The 18,577-nt window shown below is 37.3% G+C and overlaps 1 protein-coding gene across 2 annotated transcripts in view; it reads right to left on the bottom strand.

Annotated features, from left to right (window-relative positions):
- Positions 1-18,577, bottom strand: part of LOC127959014 (metabotropic glutamate receptor 4-like) — a 102,377-nt gene that overhangs the window by 12,658 nt on the left and 71,142 nt on the right. For both annotated transcript variants that reach the window (XM_052558018.1, XM_052558017.1), the window contains exons 6-9: positions 16,291-16,491; positions 10,388-10,524; positions 8,684-9,619; positions 58-307 (exon numbers count right to left, since the gene is read on the bottom strand). In XM_052558018.1, the coding sequence (XP_052413978.1) occupies positions 58-307; positions 8,684-9,619; positions 10,388-10,524; positions 16,291-16,491 (1,524 nt within the window). The remainder of the gene's footprint in view (positions 1-57; positions 308-8,683; positions 9,620-10,387; positions 10,525-16,290; positions 16,492-18,577) is intronic.

Here is an 18,577-nt window from a genome sequence, read left to right as displayed (position 1 = left end):
AGCAAAGGAATGATGACAGTAAGTAACAATAAAGTGTTTGACGTCAAACCCGCTCACCCTGAGTTTCCAGGTTCTCGCACAGCTCCGACTTGGCTTCTCCGTTGGGCCGGAGGCTGGCCTTGGGGTTGAACTTGTTAGACATGGTGGCGGCAGTGACCACAGCTTTCAGGCTGCGAGTGCTGCGTTTGGCCACATTCTGCTCCGGGTGGAAGAGCACCACATAGACTTTCGGCATGTAGAGCATCCCCAGAGACACAGACGCGCTCAGACTCACCGAGATGGTCAGCGTGGTCGTTTGTATGTACATCTGCGAAACAAAATCACAGCACATGAAAATTAGAAATCGCTGAAAACAATGCCATTACTACAAGCCATACTGGGTCGTAATTGGTCAATCACAGCTTTCTGTGGCCAAATATTTTTATATAATGAACCTGGATATTTTTCTGTTGCGCTGGGCAACCAATACCCAGCAGTGTGCTAGTTTTATATCACACCGCGGTCTATTTCTTCCCACATAATCAAATCATTTTCACTGAAATCAATATTTCAAGTCCATTTATTTACTTATTTGATTGCCATGGAATAATGTAAGAGATAATTCAGGCCATTATTACAAACTACGGCCCTTCAGGATGGCACAATAGCCTTCTGCTTCACCTATCGGGGGTGCATTATGCAATAATGAAGATTTGTTCACATGACCTGGGACCTTCATCTCACGAGGGCTTGTTGACATAATAAACCCCTGATCTAACTGACACAGTCAATATGTCAAATCTCAACAGAGAGTGACTCAACATGCCCAAAGCACCAAGCACCATCGCCACTTTCAAATATGCGTAATTCTCTGCTACATAATATGCAAATGACTAGAATGTCAGAATACACAGTATTCCTGATATAACAGGCAGATGACGGACAGCATTTGCTGAGATTATGAAGTGTTTAAACCAAGGGTATGACAGTTAGTTTATAACTGACAAATTTCAGTTAGTTTTCAAGGGAAAATACATTTCTCATTTTTATTTAAAGTACTTGAATAACTAAAACTAAATCAAAAAAAATATTTTTAAAAGGCATTTTTTTTAATAAAATGACAATTACACAACTATTACACAAATTTAAGTAAAAACAGACAACACAAAAATAAAATCTTATTTAAAATATGAGAACAAAACTATAATTGTATAGCAATGATACCATAACCCTGACTAAACCAACCTGCTCTTTGCTCTTGCCCAGAGTTCAAATAATAAACTACAAGATGAATTATTTAGGAACTTAATCTGTTATAATAAACTTTACTGTACAAATGTATCACATAATGCTCAATGTTTTTCAGCTTCTACAGTTATTGCCACATTGTCCATGTTTGATGTTTAATATATAGTGTGCTCTAAAATGAAAATGAATAGAAAAAAAGAAAGAAAGAACCACTGAGCCACAGGAACATCGTGTTCCTGACAGATAGAGAGATTATATATATATACAAATACATTATATATATAGTATATCTGTCAGGAAAGAAGGTACATAATGTTCCTGTGGCTCAGTGGTAGAGCATCGCGTTAGCAGCACAAAAGGTTGTGGGTTCAATTCCCAGGAAACACACATACTGGTAAAAAAAATATAGTCTGAATGCACTGTAAGTCGCTTTGGATAAAAGTGTCTGCTAAATGCATGAATGTAAATGCCTATACTGGTACCTTAAACATACATATTCGTATCTAAAGTGTACATATTAGTACCTAAAAGGTACAAAAGTGTAGGCACCGCCCAAGTGACAGCTTTTGTACCTTTTTTTCTGAGAGTGTATATAATAGTAATATAAAAATAGCATTACATAAATAATAGTAATATTATTGTAAGTCATAAATAATAAAATTCTGAAAAAATATATAATTATAATAATTAAAACCATTTTCATTCTCAGGTTTTTGGACTCAATTCACTGTACATAACGAGCAGCTGTGAGCATGATTATCCGGCACGATGCCACAGAAAGAGAAACCAAACAACTGATAAAACTGTTGTGTCATTTGTCTTGGCTAGTTAGCACAGAAACTGGGATTAACTTGCAAGTGATTGCTTGGATGCTTTGTTGTGTCGTGCCCGGGTGGGACACAGTGCAAGGCACTATTGCCTAAATAATGAGAGGGTAATCGTGATTATTTTTAACCAACTACTTGGAGGGCTCTGTTTGTGACATGTTTTCAGTGGCACACAAACAGTCACACACCCCAGCACTAATGGCTCCAGCCACTCCATAGCACTGCTGCGAACCCCTGCTGTGTGTTTTGGCTCTGGCGGACGTGACCTCGGCTCTGGCTCCTCTGTGTGCTGTGATTAAGTGTGACTCACTGCTGTGATCTCCATCCAGAGAGACTGACTGGAAAGCAGTTTCAGCACAAGTCGACAGGAAGGGTTAGGGCCACATCAGCTGTGCTGGGGCTCTTCTCGAAGAAGAGACAGATGGCTACCACCCAGCACTGGCCACTATAGACAATCCTAAAGTGTGCCATTGAAATATAGTGCAGTATCTTTAAAAACAGGTCCTTATAAGTTAGTCACGACACCAGCATTTCAATGTATTTTAGTCTAAACTATGTTGTTTCCACCATTAAATCACAATTAAGAGCCAAAGTAAATAATTTAAATAATATCTGAAAATATTTAGTTTGTATTAGTGCTGTCAAAAGATTAATTGTGATTAATCGCATCCAAAATAAAAGTTTTTGTTGACGTAATATATGAGTGTGGTGTGAATATTTATTATGGATATCAATACAAATATTTTGAAATGTATTTACAAATATTTAAAGTATATATTTAGAAAATATTTGCAATGTATTTAATATATAACCATAACATTTTCTTGAATACATGCATGTGTATTTATAAATACATAATAAATATACACAGTACACACACATACATTATGTGAACAAAAACTTTGACAGCACTAGTTTGTATTAAGTTGAAAACATATTTTTATTCCCACTATTAGTAATGCTAGATTTATAAAAATAATACAATTAGTATTTAAATACATTTATATTTAATATAAATATTAAATCTATCATTAATATTATACTTCATTAATATATACATATTTATATCTAAATATAATTTATTTAAATATTTAAATTATATTTAAATATAATGAATAATTGTTTAACATTAATATAAAACAATGCCATCCTCCTATAAATACAGTTCGTAATAAAATGAAGAAACCAATTACGTGAGTGTTTTGTGTGTGTGTGCGTCAATATATAATAATGACATAATAGGCAGTGGTGGATTTATATGACTGCAACTATAAGTAAAACTAAAAAATATATATTTTTTTTTTTGTCAACTGAAATAAAGCTGAATATATATTAATGATAAATAGAAAGATTAAAAAAAATCAATCAATCAATAATTACATAAATAAAAATATTTATTTATTGGCAGATATATATATATATATATATATATATATTTTTTTTTTTTCTTTCTTTTTTTTTAAGCTAATTCAAAACCTAAAAAAATATATAATTCTAAAATAACAATGCATGGCTGTGTACATGATTTGAATAATGTCCTTGGATAATAACTTGACACAAAAAGTGCATTTGACCATTCATGCGTTGAGTATATCACCACAAGGCACGAGTACCAATTACAGAGCATGCATGTATGTAGGCATGGGAAGCAGCCACCTGTCAGTTAAACAAAATATGTTGCATTAATTTTCATGCTTTGATATCAAACAGAATTACATTTGACTTGGGCTAGAAAGCGATTATATAGCAATCACCCAAAATACCCAAGCAAACATTCAGAACACCTTACAATAGCAAAGCAATGCTCTGGCAAACACCCACAACACCCTACTACTGGAGAGTTTTAGCGCCGCTCAAATTGTCTACAGTGAAATAAAGCATAGTTGAGAGAGGACAGTAAATGATGGGATCAAGATATGTCACTTGTCACCGGTCAATATGTCGGAGGTCTAACCACATGGCCGTGGCTCAGACAAAAGCTATTGTACAATATAGTCCTTGGTCACTTAGTCAGCAGAGTCACATTTCCAAATTTAACCAGAAAATCTATTGCAGGGGTCCAACAAATCACCTGAAAGGAAAGCGAGCCGTCCATACATAGTGATTAAACCAGCCCGAAATGATTAGGTTTGGTCTATATGTCGAAATATCTCACTAATCTTGCTGAAACTGAAATTGCAATTACAGTCACAAAATGAGGATTTAATGGCGCACGCGATACACGATTCATAGCGGTATCTCATCAATGCCTCCGCCTCTGGCTCTGTATGTGCAGACAGCACACCTGCATCTAATGAGGCTTGTGAGAAATACTGAGATGGGAACTAGGCAGTGAATCAGGGTTAGTCCTCTGAGACAGTCTCTGTTGTTTCAACACATACAAAGTGTTCCACTTTTTTGCCCTCGAATTGCAACAACAAGTAAAAAAAAAAAAGGCTGCCGTTATTGCACTCCCACATATAAATGATGACTTGATAAAACGTACACCGGAACGCCATCAACTTTAATCATGCAACAACTCACTCTGCCACTTCTTCACCTGCTGCTGCCAAATTATCTCTTGGGGTAAAGAACAAAAAAAATGAACTGCCATTTTTTAAAAGGAAGTAGGTCTTATGTCAACATCAGAGGCTTTTTAAGAGAGAAGTAGGTCTCATGGTAAAAGCGGTGCTGTGAAAAACACAGCTCAAAGGGATGTGAATATTTGTCATTCAAATGAACTATGCATTATCCACATTTAAAATCCTTCATTATGATGCCCACCAAAAAACAAAATTCCTACTGTTGGATTACATGCTGCCTTAGATAAAATAAAATAAAACACAGAAACAATAGGTTTCATTTTTCCAGTATCTTGTCCAATCAAAGCATGCATCCAGGTCATCCCTGAATGTTGGATAAGTCGTTTTGTTCACCCATAAATAAAATATATATAAACTGGAATATAAGTAAATTTTAAGTACATTTTTATTTTTGGATGAACTTTTTTTCACAGACTGTCTCCGATCCCAAGTTTTTGCATCCTTTGAACTTCTGGCTCTACCAATCACGTGAGTTTGGGAGCACAAGCACCTGTTTGACTGAGCAATGCTTCACAGGTTAGTAGGGAAAAAAGTACTTGTGTTTGAGCTTTGGCCAAAAGCACACTATAAAATAAATGTTTTATTGCATTTTCCTGTATTATATTTCATAGCAGAGTGTTCCAGGCTTTCACTGCATAGTGCAGTCTGAATAGTCACTGTGTAGTATTAAATTCTATCAGTGAGAAGTAATTTTGTATATTTCAGATATAAATGCACTCATGCATCTGTCTTCACAAGGTACTCATTTGTGACATCAAATGAATGACAGACTGAAGGAGTTCAATAACGGGAATGTCGAAGAAACTGACATTTAACAGAGGTCAAGGGCCCCCTGCTACCACACCTGTCACATCGCTGACACACACCTGTATGTAAATAAGAGATGCTGACCTCGCACAGAAAGAGACAGTGATTACTCCGTCAGCAACACAAAGGAGGAAAGCCCCTGCAAGTGAACCCTATGGCATGGTAACATGATGGCACTGTAATGATAGCTTCCAGTTTTGGAGGGCGGCGATGCATACAAATTGCAGTCCATGTAAGTCGAAATGCTTGACTTGACTTGAAGCTTTCTCAAAACCAGCATGAAAGAGGTTGTGATAACATCCAACCACAGAAAGAAGGATTTGTAAGTTTAGCTTATAATGTTTCAATGCACAATATGAATTGTACTATCAACTTGTACAGGGACATCAGATGAAATCAAGGCATCTTCACATAATCTGGCACATGTACATCGATGTGAAGTTTCGAATGTAAAAAAAAAAAAAGTATTACTGTGCGTATATGAAATGTATTTCTAATCATGCATATTTATAATATAATTTCAAAGAATCAGCAAAAACACATTTAATTAACTGTGACAGCAGAAAGCCTAAAATATAGTATTTTCTTATAAAACATACTCCAATATATATTTTAAGCTTAATAATTTCAATTAATTACACATGATTTTTGATTAACCATTTAAACTGAAAATGTAAATGTAAACATTAAAACAAAGAGAGAGAAAAACATGGAAAAATTAGTAATGACAGGATTTTCAAGATGAATTATATATATATATATATATATATATATATATATATATATATATATATATATATATATATATATATATATATATATAGGCATATTTTCCCAGCAAGTAATATATTAAGGATGGGAAAAGCTACTTAATTGCATTGCATTCAATTGTTTCTTTTTATTTATTATAATTCACATTTTCATTTTTAAGATGCAGAAAAATGATCATGCTTCTTTTTTAAGACAGACAGGTTTTTATCAATAGTCAGATTTTTTACATACATTGAAAATTACCCAACAAAGCAATCAAAAATCCATCTGGATCCGTCTGAAATCCAGGAAGCCAGCATGCTAAAGTCCTTAGACCACAATGAGGCCTTCCTGCCAGACTAGCTCATTTAAGAATCTTTTGGTTAAACCACAATAAGATGACCCTCCGATTAATCATTTGACAGGCTGATCAAATTCAGAAGGGACCAAACCAGCTGCCCACATTTAAATGTTCCAGAAAGCCTCCAAAGACATTCATTATTCACTTTGACATAAGATGACAAACAACTGATGGAGCCGGCATGCTGATGAGGCGTCTGGCAGAAATCGTGTGACAAGTGCACAGGCAGAGAGATAAGGTAAATCACAGGCCAGGAGGAAGTGAGGCATTTAATTGCTCTAAAAAGACATGTCATCTCTGACTCGCCGGGCTTTATTGTGCTTGCCAGCTTCGGATGATTGTGAGGTGCTCTTGTTTTGATATGTTAATTCCCCTCTGAAAACACTGTTTGTTGCACACACAGTGGTGGGATTTTGTCATAGGATGCATGCTTTATTTTCTACGCAAAACAAACTGTTTCACTCCTGTGATGTACAGAGCAGAATTAATTTCAAGCCCTGATTACACCATAAGAGGACTGATTGAACTTGAGTGCATAATATTGTCAAAAATTACAAGCCTTTTACAAGACTGATAGTTTTACTTTGAAAGCAAAGCATACTGTCATTTTCTTTGGTAATTACATTACTTTATATAAAAAAAAAATCTATTTAAAAAAGCATATTGCTTTGCATTTAAACAATATTGCACTGTTGTTGTTCTACTACAACAAAAACTAAATAAAAACTGTAACCATTTAATTTACTGCAATACTGCTATAGCCTCTAGATCAGGTCTGTAATAGAGTATTTTCTCACTTGCTAAGTAAAGTAAAGACTAAAATGTAGACCATAACATCACGATTAAAATGTTTAATAGCTCACTGAATTGATATCTTTTGACATAAAATTAGTGCTCAGATTTTACGAAGCCATTCATTCAAGTGCTCAAAGGAACCTGACACATTTTTAATTTCATAACTTCATTCCTTCATGATTTTTTTTACTCATCATGTCCTGTAACTATCCAAATGTGAAAAGCATAAATTCCAAGATAAAAATGAGACCGACTGCAGTCCGATCACTCAAACGATCACCGCTAATTGCCAAAAGACTGCCACAGAAAATTGCACTGAAGAATTACTGTAAAAATGACTGTGAAAGTACATCAGCTAGTTTCCAGGAATACTGTAAATTCACACTAAAACCTTATATGGTGTAAATTAAAGAATCAGATGCCTGGGAAACGTTGGGAAAAAAGAGAAGAGAGTATGAAAGAGCATGTGATACAGAGTTACAGTTTCCGTCATTATGATTTTCTCTGATCAGCAGAAATATAGTTATTTGTTTCTTTGGGATCGGTGTAGGCAGGTCATAGGCAAAATGCAATTACCTAAGTCAGTTCATACAATTCTATATCTGAACGAGTCATTCAAACGATGGTTAAAAAGGCACAGTGGGAAACTGAGTTTGAAGCAGTAATGGCTCCCTAACAACAATTATAATAATACTCAAATAGCGGAAATTGCTTGTTCAAGGTTTTGCTAAGGGATACACTAATTAAATAAAACTCAGATTGAAAAACGAGAAAGCCCTTATCTTAAGCTTCACAAACAGAAGGTCCCAGGTTTTCTAACTGAAATGAGTAATGCAGCCAATGCCCGTGTAGCTGAATATATAATTCGGCCTCAAAATGAAGAGCCTTTTTGTTCCGAATTCTAAGTCAGTCAGTACTTGTCAATTGATTACATCATCTACAAAAAGCTGACACTCAATCTCCTTGCTATTTTCAAAGTCTCTTTTATCTTTGAGAGAGCAGTGCTTGACGGGCAAAAGAGAGAGCCTTTGTTTTTCCCAACTGCACATGTCCTTTTCAATATTCGAAGGAAACCACGTGAGTTCTGCACTGTAGCGCCAAAGCTCATGATTCTCGATTTCTCTTTGAAATGAACTGTCTGTTTTACCGCTCTGCTTGATGTGAGGCCCAAATGAACAAAGTCAATTTGTTCCCGCTGGTCTGTTTTTTCGCTGAAAATGGACTGCACTGAATGGCATGTTTTGAAGGAAGCTGGGGCGGTAAATGCTGTCATTACTTTAAAACGTTTGATTTGCCAAGGTCTTGAGGAATTGCGCTCACTCATCTGCTCTTACCTTTTCCGTCGACTGCGACGTCCCGAAGAAAATGGGGATGAAAGCGAGCCAGATGATGCAGGTGGTGTACATGGTGAAGCCGATGGGCTTGGCCTCGTTGAAGGTCTCGGGCACCCCTCGCGTCTTGATGGCGTACACCGTGCACGTCACCATCAGCAACATGCTGTATCCCAGGAGGCAGATGAGCGACAAGTCTGATATGTCGCACTTTAGGACTCCGCGCGCCATCTCGGGATCTGCCGTGCGCTGGTCCTCGTAGTCAATGAGAGCTTGGGAAGGGTCCATTGCGAACCAGATGCACACCCCTAGGAGCTGAACGGAAATCAAGCTGAAGGTGATTACCAACTGCGAAGCCGGACTGATAAAGCGTGGCGCGCTCACAGTCATTTTTCCCTGCTCAAAAATCCGATAAATCCGATTGGTTTTGGTGAGCAGCGCCGCATAGCTGATGCTCATTCCGAGCCCCAGGAAAATTCGCCTGAGCGAACAGATCCCTACATCTGGGGTCGAGATCATCAGGAAGGTGGTGGCGTAACACAGAAAGATTCCCGTAAGCAGGACATAGCTAAGCTCCCGTCCAGATGCCTTAACAATCGGCGTGTCATTGTAGCGAATGAAGGTGACCACAACAAAAAGAGTGGCTATGATGCCGAGAATAGCAATCAGGACCGGAATGACTGCCCAGGGTGAGCTCCACTCCAGCTTCACAATCGGAATGGGCTGGCAGGCTGTGTGATTCTTGTTAGGTCTTAAATCAAAGCGGCACATCTTGCAGGTGTAGAGGTCGTGCTGATACTGGTAACCATCGCAGCGATCGCAGTGCCAGCAGCAGGACATGCCCTTAACAATCTTTTTACGCCACCCAGGATCGCAGGGCTGACTGCAGATGGAAGCCGGCACCTGCTTCACTCCACCTGGCCACTGCATCGCCCGCATCTGAATTGCAAAAAAAAAACAGTTTTTACCATTTATCACGGCTAAAGACGAAACAATGTTTAACATCTCAAATGAATGTTTTCATTTCCTCAGCCGTTGACTCATTAAATGAATTCTTGGGGATCTCAAAGGAGCCATTTTCAGCAGTGTTCCTTAAGGCTATGCTTCAAACCCTTTTCAAAAGCGACGTGTGCGTCAAGTTCACCAAAATGCGAAAACCGTGTTAGTGTTTGCTTACTCTCACTTCACTCCAAACCCATATCCTGTTTGTTTTTCTGCAGAATGCTTTTCAGAGATTATTGTGCAGCTCATTATAAAATGAAAAAAAAAAACAGTGATTAGAAGCTGTAAAACTCCCCATAAAAGTATATTCGATTTATGTGCTATAATTTTACAGCCATATGTTTAAGGAAAAGATCATACTGTAAGTCTTTATTATACAAATAATACTAATACTAAGAAGTGTTACTGGCTACTTCACTTGTGTACAACATGACATGACATTTTTTTTTATTCTCGACACTTCCTTCAGATTATAAAAATATTAATTTTGGTGTGTCACACAAAGCAATTCAATGACTTAAAATTCACAAACATTTTTTTTTGTTTCCTTTTTTACAGTTTGAAATCTATAATCAATCTTATCGTATGGCAATAACTGCTATATATTATTTTAAAAAGCCTACATTTGTGTTGGACAAAAACAATAACAAAATTTTGTAATGGTATAAGGGTGAAACACAAGACAAGAATTTTATATATACTTACATTTAGGTAAAGTTGGTCAGTCCAGTGGCCGATGGTTTTGTATTCAGCTGTTTTGTTCTTTATCTGGTACTGGTAGATATCGTAACGGCCTGGGGCATCTCCGTTCTCATTGAACTGCACCGGACTGCCAGCAATGCCTGTGAGCAGAGAAATCTGATTAAAGGATGCAAAAAGTGTTGCACCATATAGCTTCACAGTAATGAGTAACTGCTCATGTACAGACATATCCAGGTCAGCGTCCAAAATCTGTGAACGAAATTCACCTGAGATTGATGGTGAGCTGGAAACTGCAATATGTTAAGCTGGACTAAATGTGCTAGCAGTCAGTTTAATAGCGCTTTTGTTAAATATATTGCTTTGGAGGTTACTTAATACTATATCTAAGCTATAGTAAATAACAATGTGTGTTTCAAAACCACTTATCTGTAATATAACAATAAGCATTGTACCTAAAGGAGAAAAAAGGACCTCATTTAAACCTGAAACTGAAAAAAAAAAACCTGCATTACCACTGCTTAGTATAAAATGCATGGGCACATTCATTTAGCTCCATTTAAACAAGTCGAAATTCCCTTTGCAGATATCTAACCTCAAGCACGTTGAGTGCAATTTCTATTTTGCGAGAGCAATAGCTTATGGAAGGAGGCAGGCGAGGAGGACAGGATAACAATGGTGCTGCATCCCATGATGCATTTTAGATTAGGTGCCTTATTCTGTGGAAAACCCTGCTGTCTCAGGCTTTAAAGTTTCGGTTAAGCTATCTGTATTCCAAGCACCTGACCGTGTCCAACTTAATTCCCTGGACCCTGTGCAGCCGAGTCTGCCGAACAATAGCATAAGAAATTGTGTTTTCACTACTCGTGTTTGCGTTATAACTATTTTGAGGCACAATTCTCACTGAAATCTAAGGGTGATTATCAGCAATGGTGGATTTCTGGTGATGAATATCCATTCTTCTTTGTGCAGGCTTGGAAGCTGCGAGAGGCTTATTTCAAACTCTGATGAGTCAACTGCTCTGGATTAGGGAATTAAGATTTTTTACAGCCATGCTTGGTGGCTGTGCAGTTCCCCATATAAAGCAGACAGATGTAAAGGATTATGAGAATTTCATAAGGACAAAATATTCATCAAAACAAGAGGGTGCATACGATTGAGATTCCCAAAGTAAGCACTCAGTTACTGACTCATTCAGGCGTATGACCTTACCATATTAATTTATCATCAGCAGTGCTCAAACTTGAGCCTATGTACTAAATGCCAGTGCATAACTTGTCCCACACATCTGTACTATGCATATGAGTGGTACCTCAAATCTTGTGGGTTAAAATCTTGTGATTCAACCCACTTTAGCAACCACACTGCAAAATATAGTTACTAAACATGATATAGACAGAGCCAAACTCACAGTACCAGTGATATGAATTCTTTGTTTGTTATTCAGTATGGGGTTCTAACTCTACCAGGAAGATGCCACTAAACAGTGAACTGTCCCCAGACATATATCCTTATTAGAGCCTTGAGTGTACTCCACGGCATCAAAGGGTTGAGAGTTTTCTTCTGAGGTTCACTTGATGAGACATTGTGCAGCACTTCAAACAATGGGATCAGGGAGAAACACAGGTAGACTTCCACCTCCAGAGACAGAGCTTTCCACTCAGCCAAGAGATTCTTCTCCAACCATAATATTCAGCAGAGAAGACACATGGTCACTGCCAGCATCACAATGAGTCTTTGTCTTAAAGACTGCTGAAAATCATACTGATAGAACCATAGAACAATAGAATGATAAACAGAAGGATATATAGAATGATAATTATACAGACAAACAGATATAGATAGCCAACAGACACAGACAGACAGACAGACAGACCGACAGACAGACAGACAGACAGACAGACCGACAGACAGACAGACAGACAGACAGACAGACAGACAGACCGACAGACAGACAGACAGACAGACAGACAGACAGACAGACCGACAGACAGACAGACAGACAGACAGACAGACAGACAGACAGACAGACAGACAGACAGACCAACAGACAGACAGACAGACAGACAGACCGACCGACTGACAGATAGACATATAGATAGATGCGTAATGATACTCTCCAAAATGCCACTCTAGGGTGACGCAGGGGAGAAGAATTGTTAAATAAAAGTTGTTATTTTAGTTATTTTTTGCGCACAAAAAGGATTATCTTGTAAAATTATTTTCTGAAGATTGACAAAGGTCTTGCAGGAATGATATGAAGGTGAGTGATTAATGATATGATTTAAATTTTTGGATGAACTATTCCTTTAATGAAACTGAAAATGAAAGCATTCTGTGCTTTATCACCAGCAGGACTTTAAAGGAACACTACACTATTTTTGATCATTGAATCGGATTAGACCATTAGCATCTTGCTCAAAAATGAGTTTTCTATTTAAAACTTGACTCTTCTGTAGTTACATTGTGTATTAAAACCGACAGAAAATAAAAAGTTCAGATTTTCAATGCCGATGTAGCTAGGAACTATACGCTCATCCCAGCATAATAATCAATTAAGTTTGCTGCTGTACCATGGGTAAAGCAGCCACAATGATATTACTCAGTGCCTGAAAATAGTCCCCAGCTAACTTCCAACGGTAGCCTATTTTAGGCGCTGCTTACAATCATTGCGCCCGCTGCACCAGTGGTACAGAATATATTGAGGAAGAATATCTAAACTCTTTGGTCATTTTTGAGCGAGATGCTAACGGTCTAATCAGATTCAATGATTTATGCTAAGCTACAGCTAAAGTGCTACTGCCAGACACAGAGATCGGCTGAATGGATTTGAAAACAGTAAAACTCAACTGTTTAACTCTAGAGCAGTTGGACAATGTGCCTATTAAAAAAAAAATAGTAGAGTGTTCCTTTAAGGCACATTTTGGTAGTGATATATGTTGTTAAAAAGACAATGTGGAAGAAGCCTTCAATTTGAAGAAGTTTGGGACTAGTGGTGGACAGTAATGAAGTAGTTTTACTTTTGAGCCGATTGCAGATGTTCTCAAGTCAACAACTCACTGATTCAAATGATCAGTTTAGTGCGAGTCTCCAGTGAACTGAATTCACAAGTAAGAACCAGTGTGAGTGCACGCGCATCTGATGCTGTTAAAAGTAAGTAACTAATGTTGAATTTTAGGATTAATTATTGTAACTTAAAATCATATTTAGGTCAAAACTGTCCGTTGTTTGTAAACTAAATCTGCTGTAAAGGGTGATTTGTTTAAGCCCACTAAAATACTCGAATGCAGACACATTAACAGCAGAGTCTCTATGTTTTAGGTAAAAAAACATTAAAATGACACAGATTAAATAATATTATGCACATTCATCTTCCCCGATGCTGTAACATTAGCTGGTTTACTGAAGTGCTATGCATTTAGCCCTATCTGTTTTTATATTGTTTGTCAGCACACATAGCATAAGTTACTATGTATCTGTATCAACTAGCGGCGTAGACAAATATAAATGTTTATTCATAAGCATGCTGAAAAGTCAATAATTTTAGCTGATGCTAACTGTCTAGTTAAATTGTGCTAAGTTGAGGTAATTTTATAAAAATAAAAGCCAAATATTTTTATTCAACCACCTAGATAGATTAAATCTGAGGGAAAAACAAAGGATGTGATGTTCAGAAAATGGTTAATACATTAATTATCAAAGTGGGACGTGATGCCCTCTGGGGGCATTTGACATGGGGTGTTTTTACACCACAGACGTGGTTTGAGAAGAAAAAAAATCATTATGAAGATCTAATTATATTTTCCTTATTATATTCATTATTTCCTTATTGTTTACTTTGGGAAAATCCCAGGTATTTTGAGCAGTAGGATTATAACAAATATATGCTAACATAAAATTAAATGATACAAGTAACCTATATAAAACTGCAAAAAATCTATCGGTACTTTTTACTTAAGTACATAAAAAATCTAGTTCTATTGTACTCTCACTCCAGTAAAATTGAAAACTGAGTACTTTTACTGGAGTAATACTGTATTATACGGATTTGTACTTTAACTCAAGTACTTGATTTGTGTACTTTGTCCACCACGGTTTGGAAGCAAAGCCAGCAGTTTAAAGGCCTCACACTCAGTAAACTTACAAAGAAGAAACCACTCTGGACAAGAGTGATGGCTACACAAACAGAAAAGTGATGGGCTGCCTCGTTCAATCAGGCTATTCAAGCCTCTAAAATAACTAACCTCACTCAAAGTCACATGGAAAGGGGAGGACGGGGTTAAGTGTGAATAGGAGCCCTGAAAACGTGCAATGGTTACTAGACAGCAGGTCTCAAATCTTGCAAAACAAGTCTTTTTTTTTTTATCAGGCTTATGGTTATATAGCAGTACATCGCTGCCAGACACTGGATCTCAGCTCATCTGCTGCAAACGTCTGCCATGGCCACTTCTGAAGTGACAAGGAGAAGTGTTGCAAACTGACTGCATTCTGAAAACAATTATACTTATCAGCATAATAGAATAAGATGACACTGAGTAATACAAAAGCTGTTGTTTTGCTGTAAATAGGGTAATAGGTCGGCCAGTATGTAATGATGCAAGAGTTCAAGTCAAGTAAGCTCAACAATAAAGCTCAACTTGACTTGACATAAAAAAAAATCAGAGGATTAGTGGTAGGTTTTTTATTAATGTAAAAAGGATTAACAAGAAATATAATCTAATATGAAACTGAGCATGTGAACTACTCCTCAGACGTTCATACTGAAGAACGTGATCATCAGGCTGTTAGAAGGATCATAAACCTGCTAAAATCTAATGCTGCTGTTATTAAAGCAAAAGAGTAAAAAGACGATTCTGAAATGTATGTACGTCTTGCTGAAGCTTTCAACTGATATTGCTATGTTGATAATATGATTTGTTATGAAAAAAGAAATGCAAAAATGCAAAGTGAAAGATTTTGACTGTGGCTATTTCTCCCCACTGTATATACTGTACGAATTAAATTCATTTAATGCAACAAACCTAATTGTTTTTAAAAAACAGTTGCTGCTTCCTGAAGGACTCCTCGATCAAGTGTTTATGTTCTGAACTAGCATTCAACTCCCGCTATAATTGTCAGGCACTTCATTAATTCAATTAGATATGCACCCCCACCCCCAACCCCCCCAAAAAAGCATCCTGGACTATTCCAAAGCAGACACTACTGACACAGTAAAGCTCAGCAGAGAATCATTCAATCAAATGCACTAATGATTGAAGGGCACTTGGTCATACAACCATGTGACAGATCGATTTGCATAACAGTTGACCCAGTTGGGGGGAAAAAAAAAGTTTATGACCCTGAAAGTCATATTTTATTAGCCGGTTACACTTCAGAACAGTAGGCCACATCACCATGGTCCTCAGAGTAAATGTGAATACTTAGTAAATTAATTAGTCATACTGCCATTGATAGCCCAGGAAGAACATGTCCAAAGGGTGTTGTGAGCCCACTGCAAACTGCTTTAATTAACACATACATGGCTCAGGAGGAACCTTGGCTTGGTTACGCTAAAGCACATATCAAAATACTTTTCTGGGGAGCAGTCTGTCACTCCTCAGGGCTTCTGTTGTTTCTCACAACTCTAATCCATTCCAGCAGCTAATCTTTGTAAAAACCATTTGTTGAAAATTTATGGCCAGGGTGGGGCTTTAGTAAAAGGATTTTGAATAACTTTCAAAAAACGTATCCTGTGAGAGAGCCGTTTTAAAATTGTTATGCTGTAATAAAGAAACTTAAATTCACAGTCAGAGGGCTAATTATGCAAAACTCCCTTTTCTTAAGCACCCATAAACAGATGTTTGCTCTGTGCTAGTAGGTCTGTCAAAAGACAAACAGAAGAGCGGTAATGCAGAAGGTAAACCGCGTACCTGCTATCTTGACATTGCGGATGTACTTTAGCAGGAGGGTTCCATCAACTGGGTCCATTCTGGAACAGAGTCCCACCTTGCCAGGGCAGAGGTCTTTGTGCATGTTGTGGAGGGCGTGCGCCATCGCGTACACTGCATCAATCACGAACATCACCTTTCCTTCTTGCTCGTAGGACGAGTCTTTTCCGATCCTCTCTTGATCTAATAGATGAAAGAGAAAGTCTGCATCAACACTGAGTGAAGTGTCATTAGATTTTGACGGAACTGTCACACTCACACCAGGAGTAAAAGATAAAAGATATAAAACATAAAATAATAAATTGTGTTAAAATGTTCTTCAGGATTGGTTAACTTGAACAGGATGAAGATGTCAAATTTTTCTTATGTTGTAGAAATATTTTTTATTTCCTTTTTTTTCTCTCTTCTTTTAGTACTGCCCTTCGGAATCAACAAGAACTTGCAATGTTTCCCGGAAGTTAAATTAAGTACATTTTACCTTTAGATTAAAAAAGTTTTCACCACCTGGATCTTACTGCATCGTGCTTCTTTCTGGAGCAAAAGTGAATATTTGAACCTTTCTTAATAGTTGTGTTTGAGCCCCTCAGTTGTCTTCAATGTGAAAAGATGGATCACAAAATCATACAGTCACTCAAATATGCAAAATATGCTGGAAAACTGCAGAATCAGCAGGACATGGAGGAACAGTTGTTACTAGTTACATGTTACACTCTAAAAAGACTGTATTTAAATGTGGTGGTGGTGGTGGTGGGGGGGTAATCAAATATCTACAATATGCCACGAGTTGTCATCTCACATGTTCAGTAATCCAAGTCCCTTATCTTGCTCTTCATGCCACAGATAAATGAAAGAGGTCTGGTAACACACGAGGGTGGAATAATAGACAGGGAGACAGCAAGCAAGATTAATTATCTCTCAGCGCTCATATAATCATGCCAGACAGCTGTATATTCATTAGAGCTGGAGTTGCTCAGCTTGTGTTTTTTTTTTTTTTTTTTTTTTTTTTTTTTTGTAAGGTCTTAATTGCAAAGGAGCCGTTTCAATTATGACCCTGCCAGAACAAACCATGGAGATAGCTGTCAGATGTCAGGTTGGCAGATTGCAGGGTACACTCTTCAGAATAAAGCCAGAGCCATTGTCATTTTGGGTTACTGCCAGCATTTACAGAACATTTACAGTGTATCAACCAACTGCAAAAACTGAAAGAGCAACCATTACTCTTTACAATAGAATGGCTTTCAGGTTAATGTCGCTTAGTGCAGTATTGTACAATTGCTTGAAATTTCAAAAGGCTGGTTTCCTCTTTTGCTCAATACTCCTTTCTGTTTTGCCCAAGACAAACCCATCCATACCCATCCATTGTCAAACCTTTTCTTATCTAAACAAAGCCAGTGCATTTTTATTTTGAAAAGCTGCTGTCCTATTCTTCTAGGGTTTCTAATCACCAGGACTTCAGCTTTGCCTTAAACAGAAAGCCAACGGCAATTTAACATCCTCAACAGTCCCTTTGCCCAAACCCTACATTAAAATGACAGGTTATGCTTGTGTAAGGGTTCACCATAAGCATAACTACAGGTGTTGGGGGGTGGGGATGTGACTGTTCGAGTTCCGGCATGGGTCTGCCTGAAAAAAAAAAAAAAGAAAAAAAAACTGAGAATCTCTGCTGGGAGAGGATAGTCAGCCCACACACTTCTTAATGCTCTGCATACACAAACACATTAGCACTCTCACTGGCAGATGAACACACACATACATGCTGTTTGTATTCTGTGACTTTATCTTCATATGGTGCAATCTCTCTCCAAATATTGACATAATAATTAAATTATTTATATATTTTTATGTATGTGGTGTGTGTGCATAATATATGTCTGTGCGTGATTTACTAACAATGTGCAATTTAAAGAACACAGACACAACATCTAGTTTACAAATTGACCAACGCAATATACCAAGCCCAGTGCAGATTTGCATTGTTGCAAATAAAGAATAAGGAAATAAAAAAGCAACAGTACACTGAAAAGAAATGGAGGAGAAAAAATTTATGTTTGCTAGAAGCTTAGATAGACCTGGTATTGCGTGACTCCAAGTTGAGGGTTCCAAGTCATCTTTTATTTCCTGAATTAAAATAAAAAATAACATTTGGCAAACGATATGTTCGGATAATAAATAAACATTTAAAATAAATAAATAGGTGTGGGGAAAATCTCTCCCTTGGGGTGGTGTTGGCGCAGTGGATAAGACACATATCGTTGGTGTGAGAGACCCG

This window comes from Carassius gibelio, chromosome B6, assembly GCF_023724105.1.
Source record: "Carassius gibelio isolate Cgi1373 ecotype wild population from Czech Republic chromosome B6, carGib1.2-hapl.c, whole genome shotgun sequence".
NCBI lineage: Eukaryota > Metazoa > Chordata > Actinopteri > Cypriniformes > Cyprinidae > Carassius > Carassius gibelio.
Note: the sequence above shows the minus strand (reverse complement) of the source record. Positions and strands in the feature narration are given on the sequence as shown.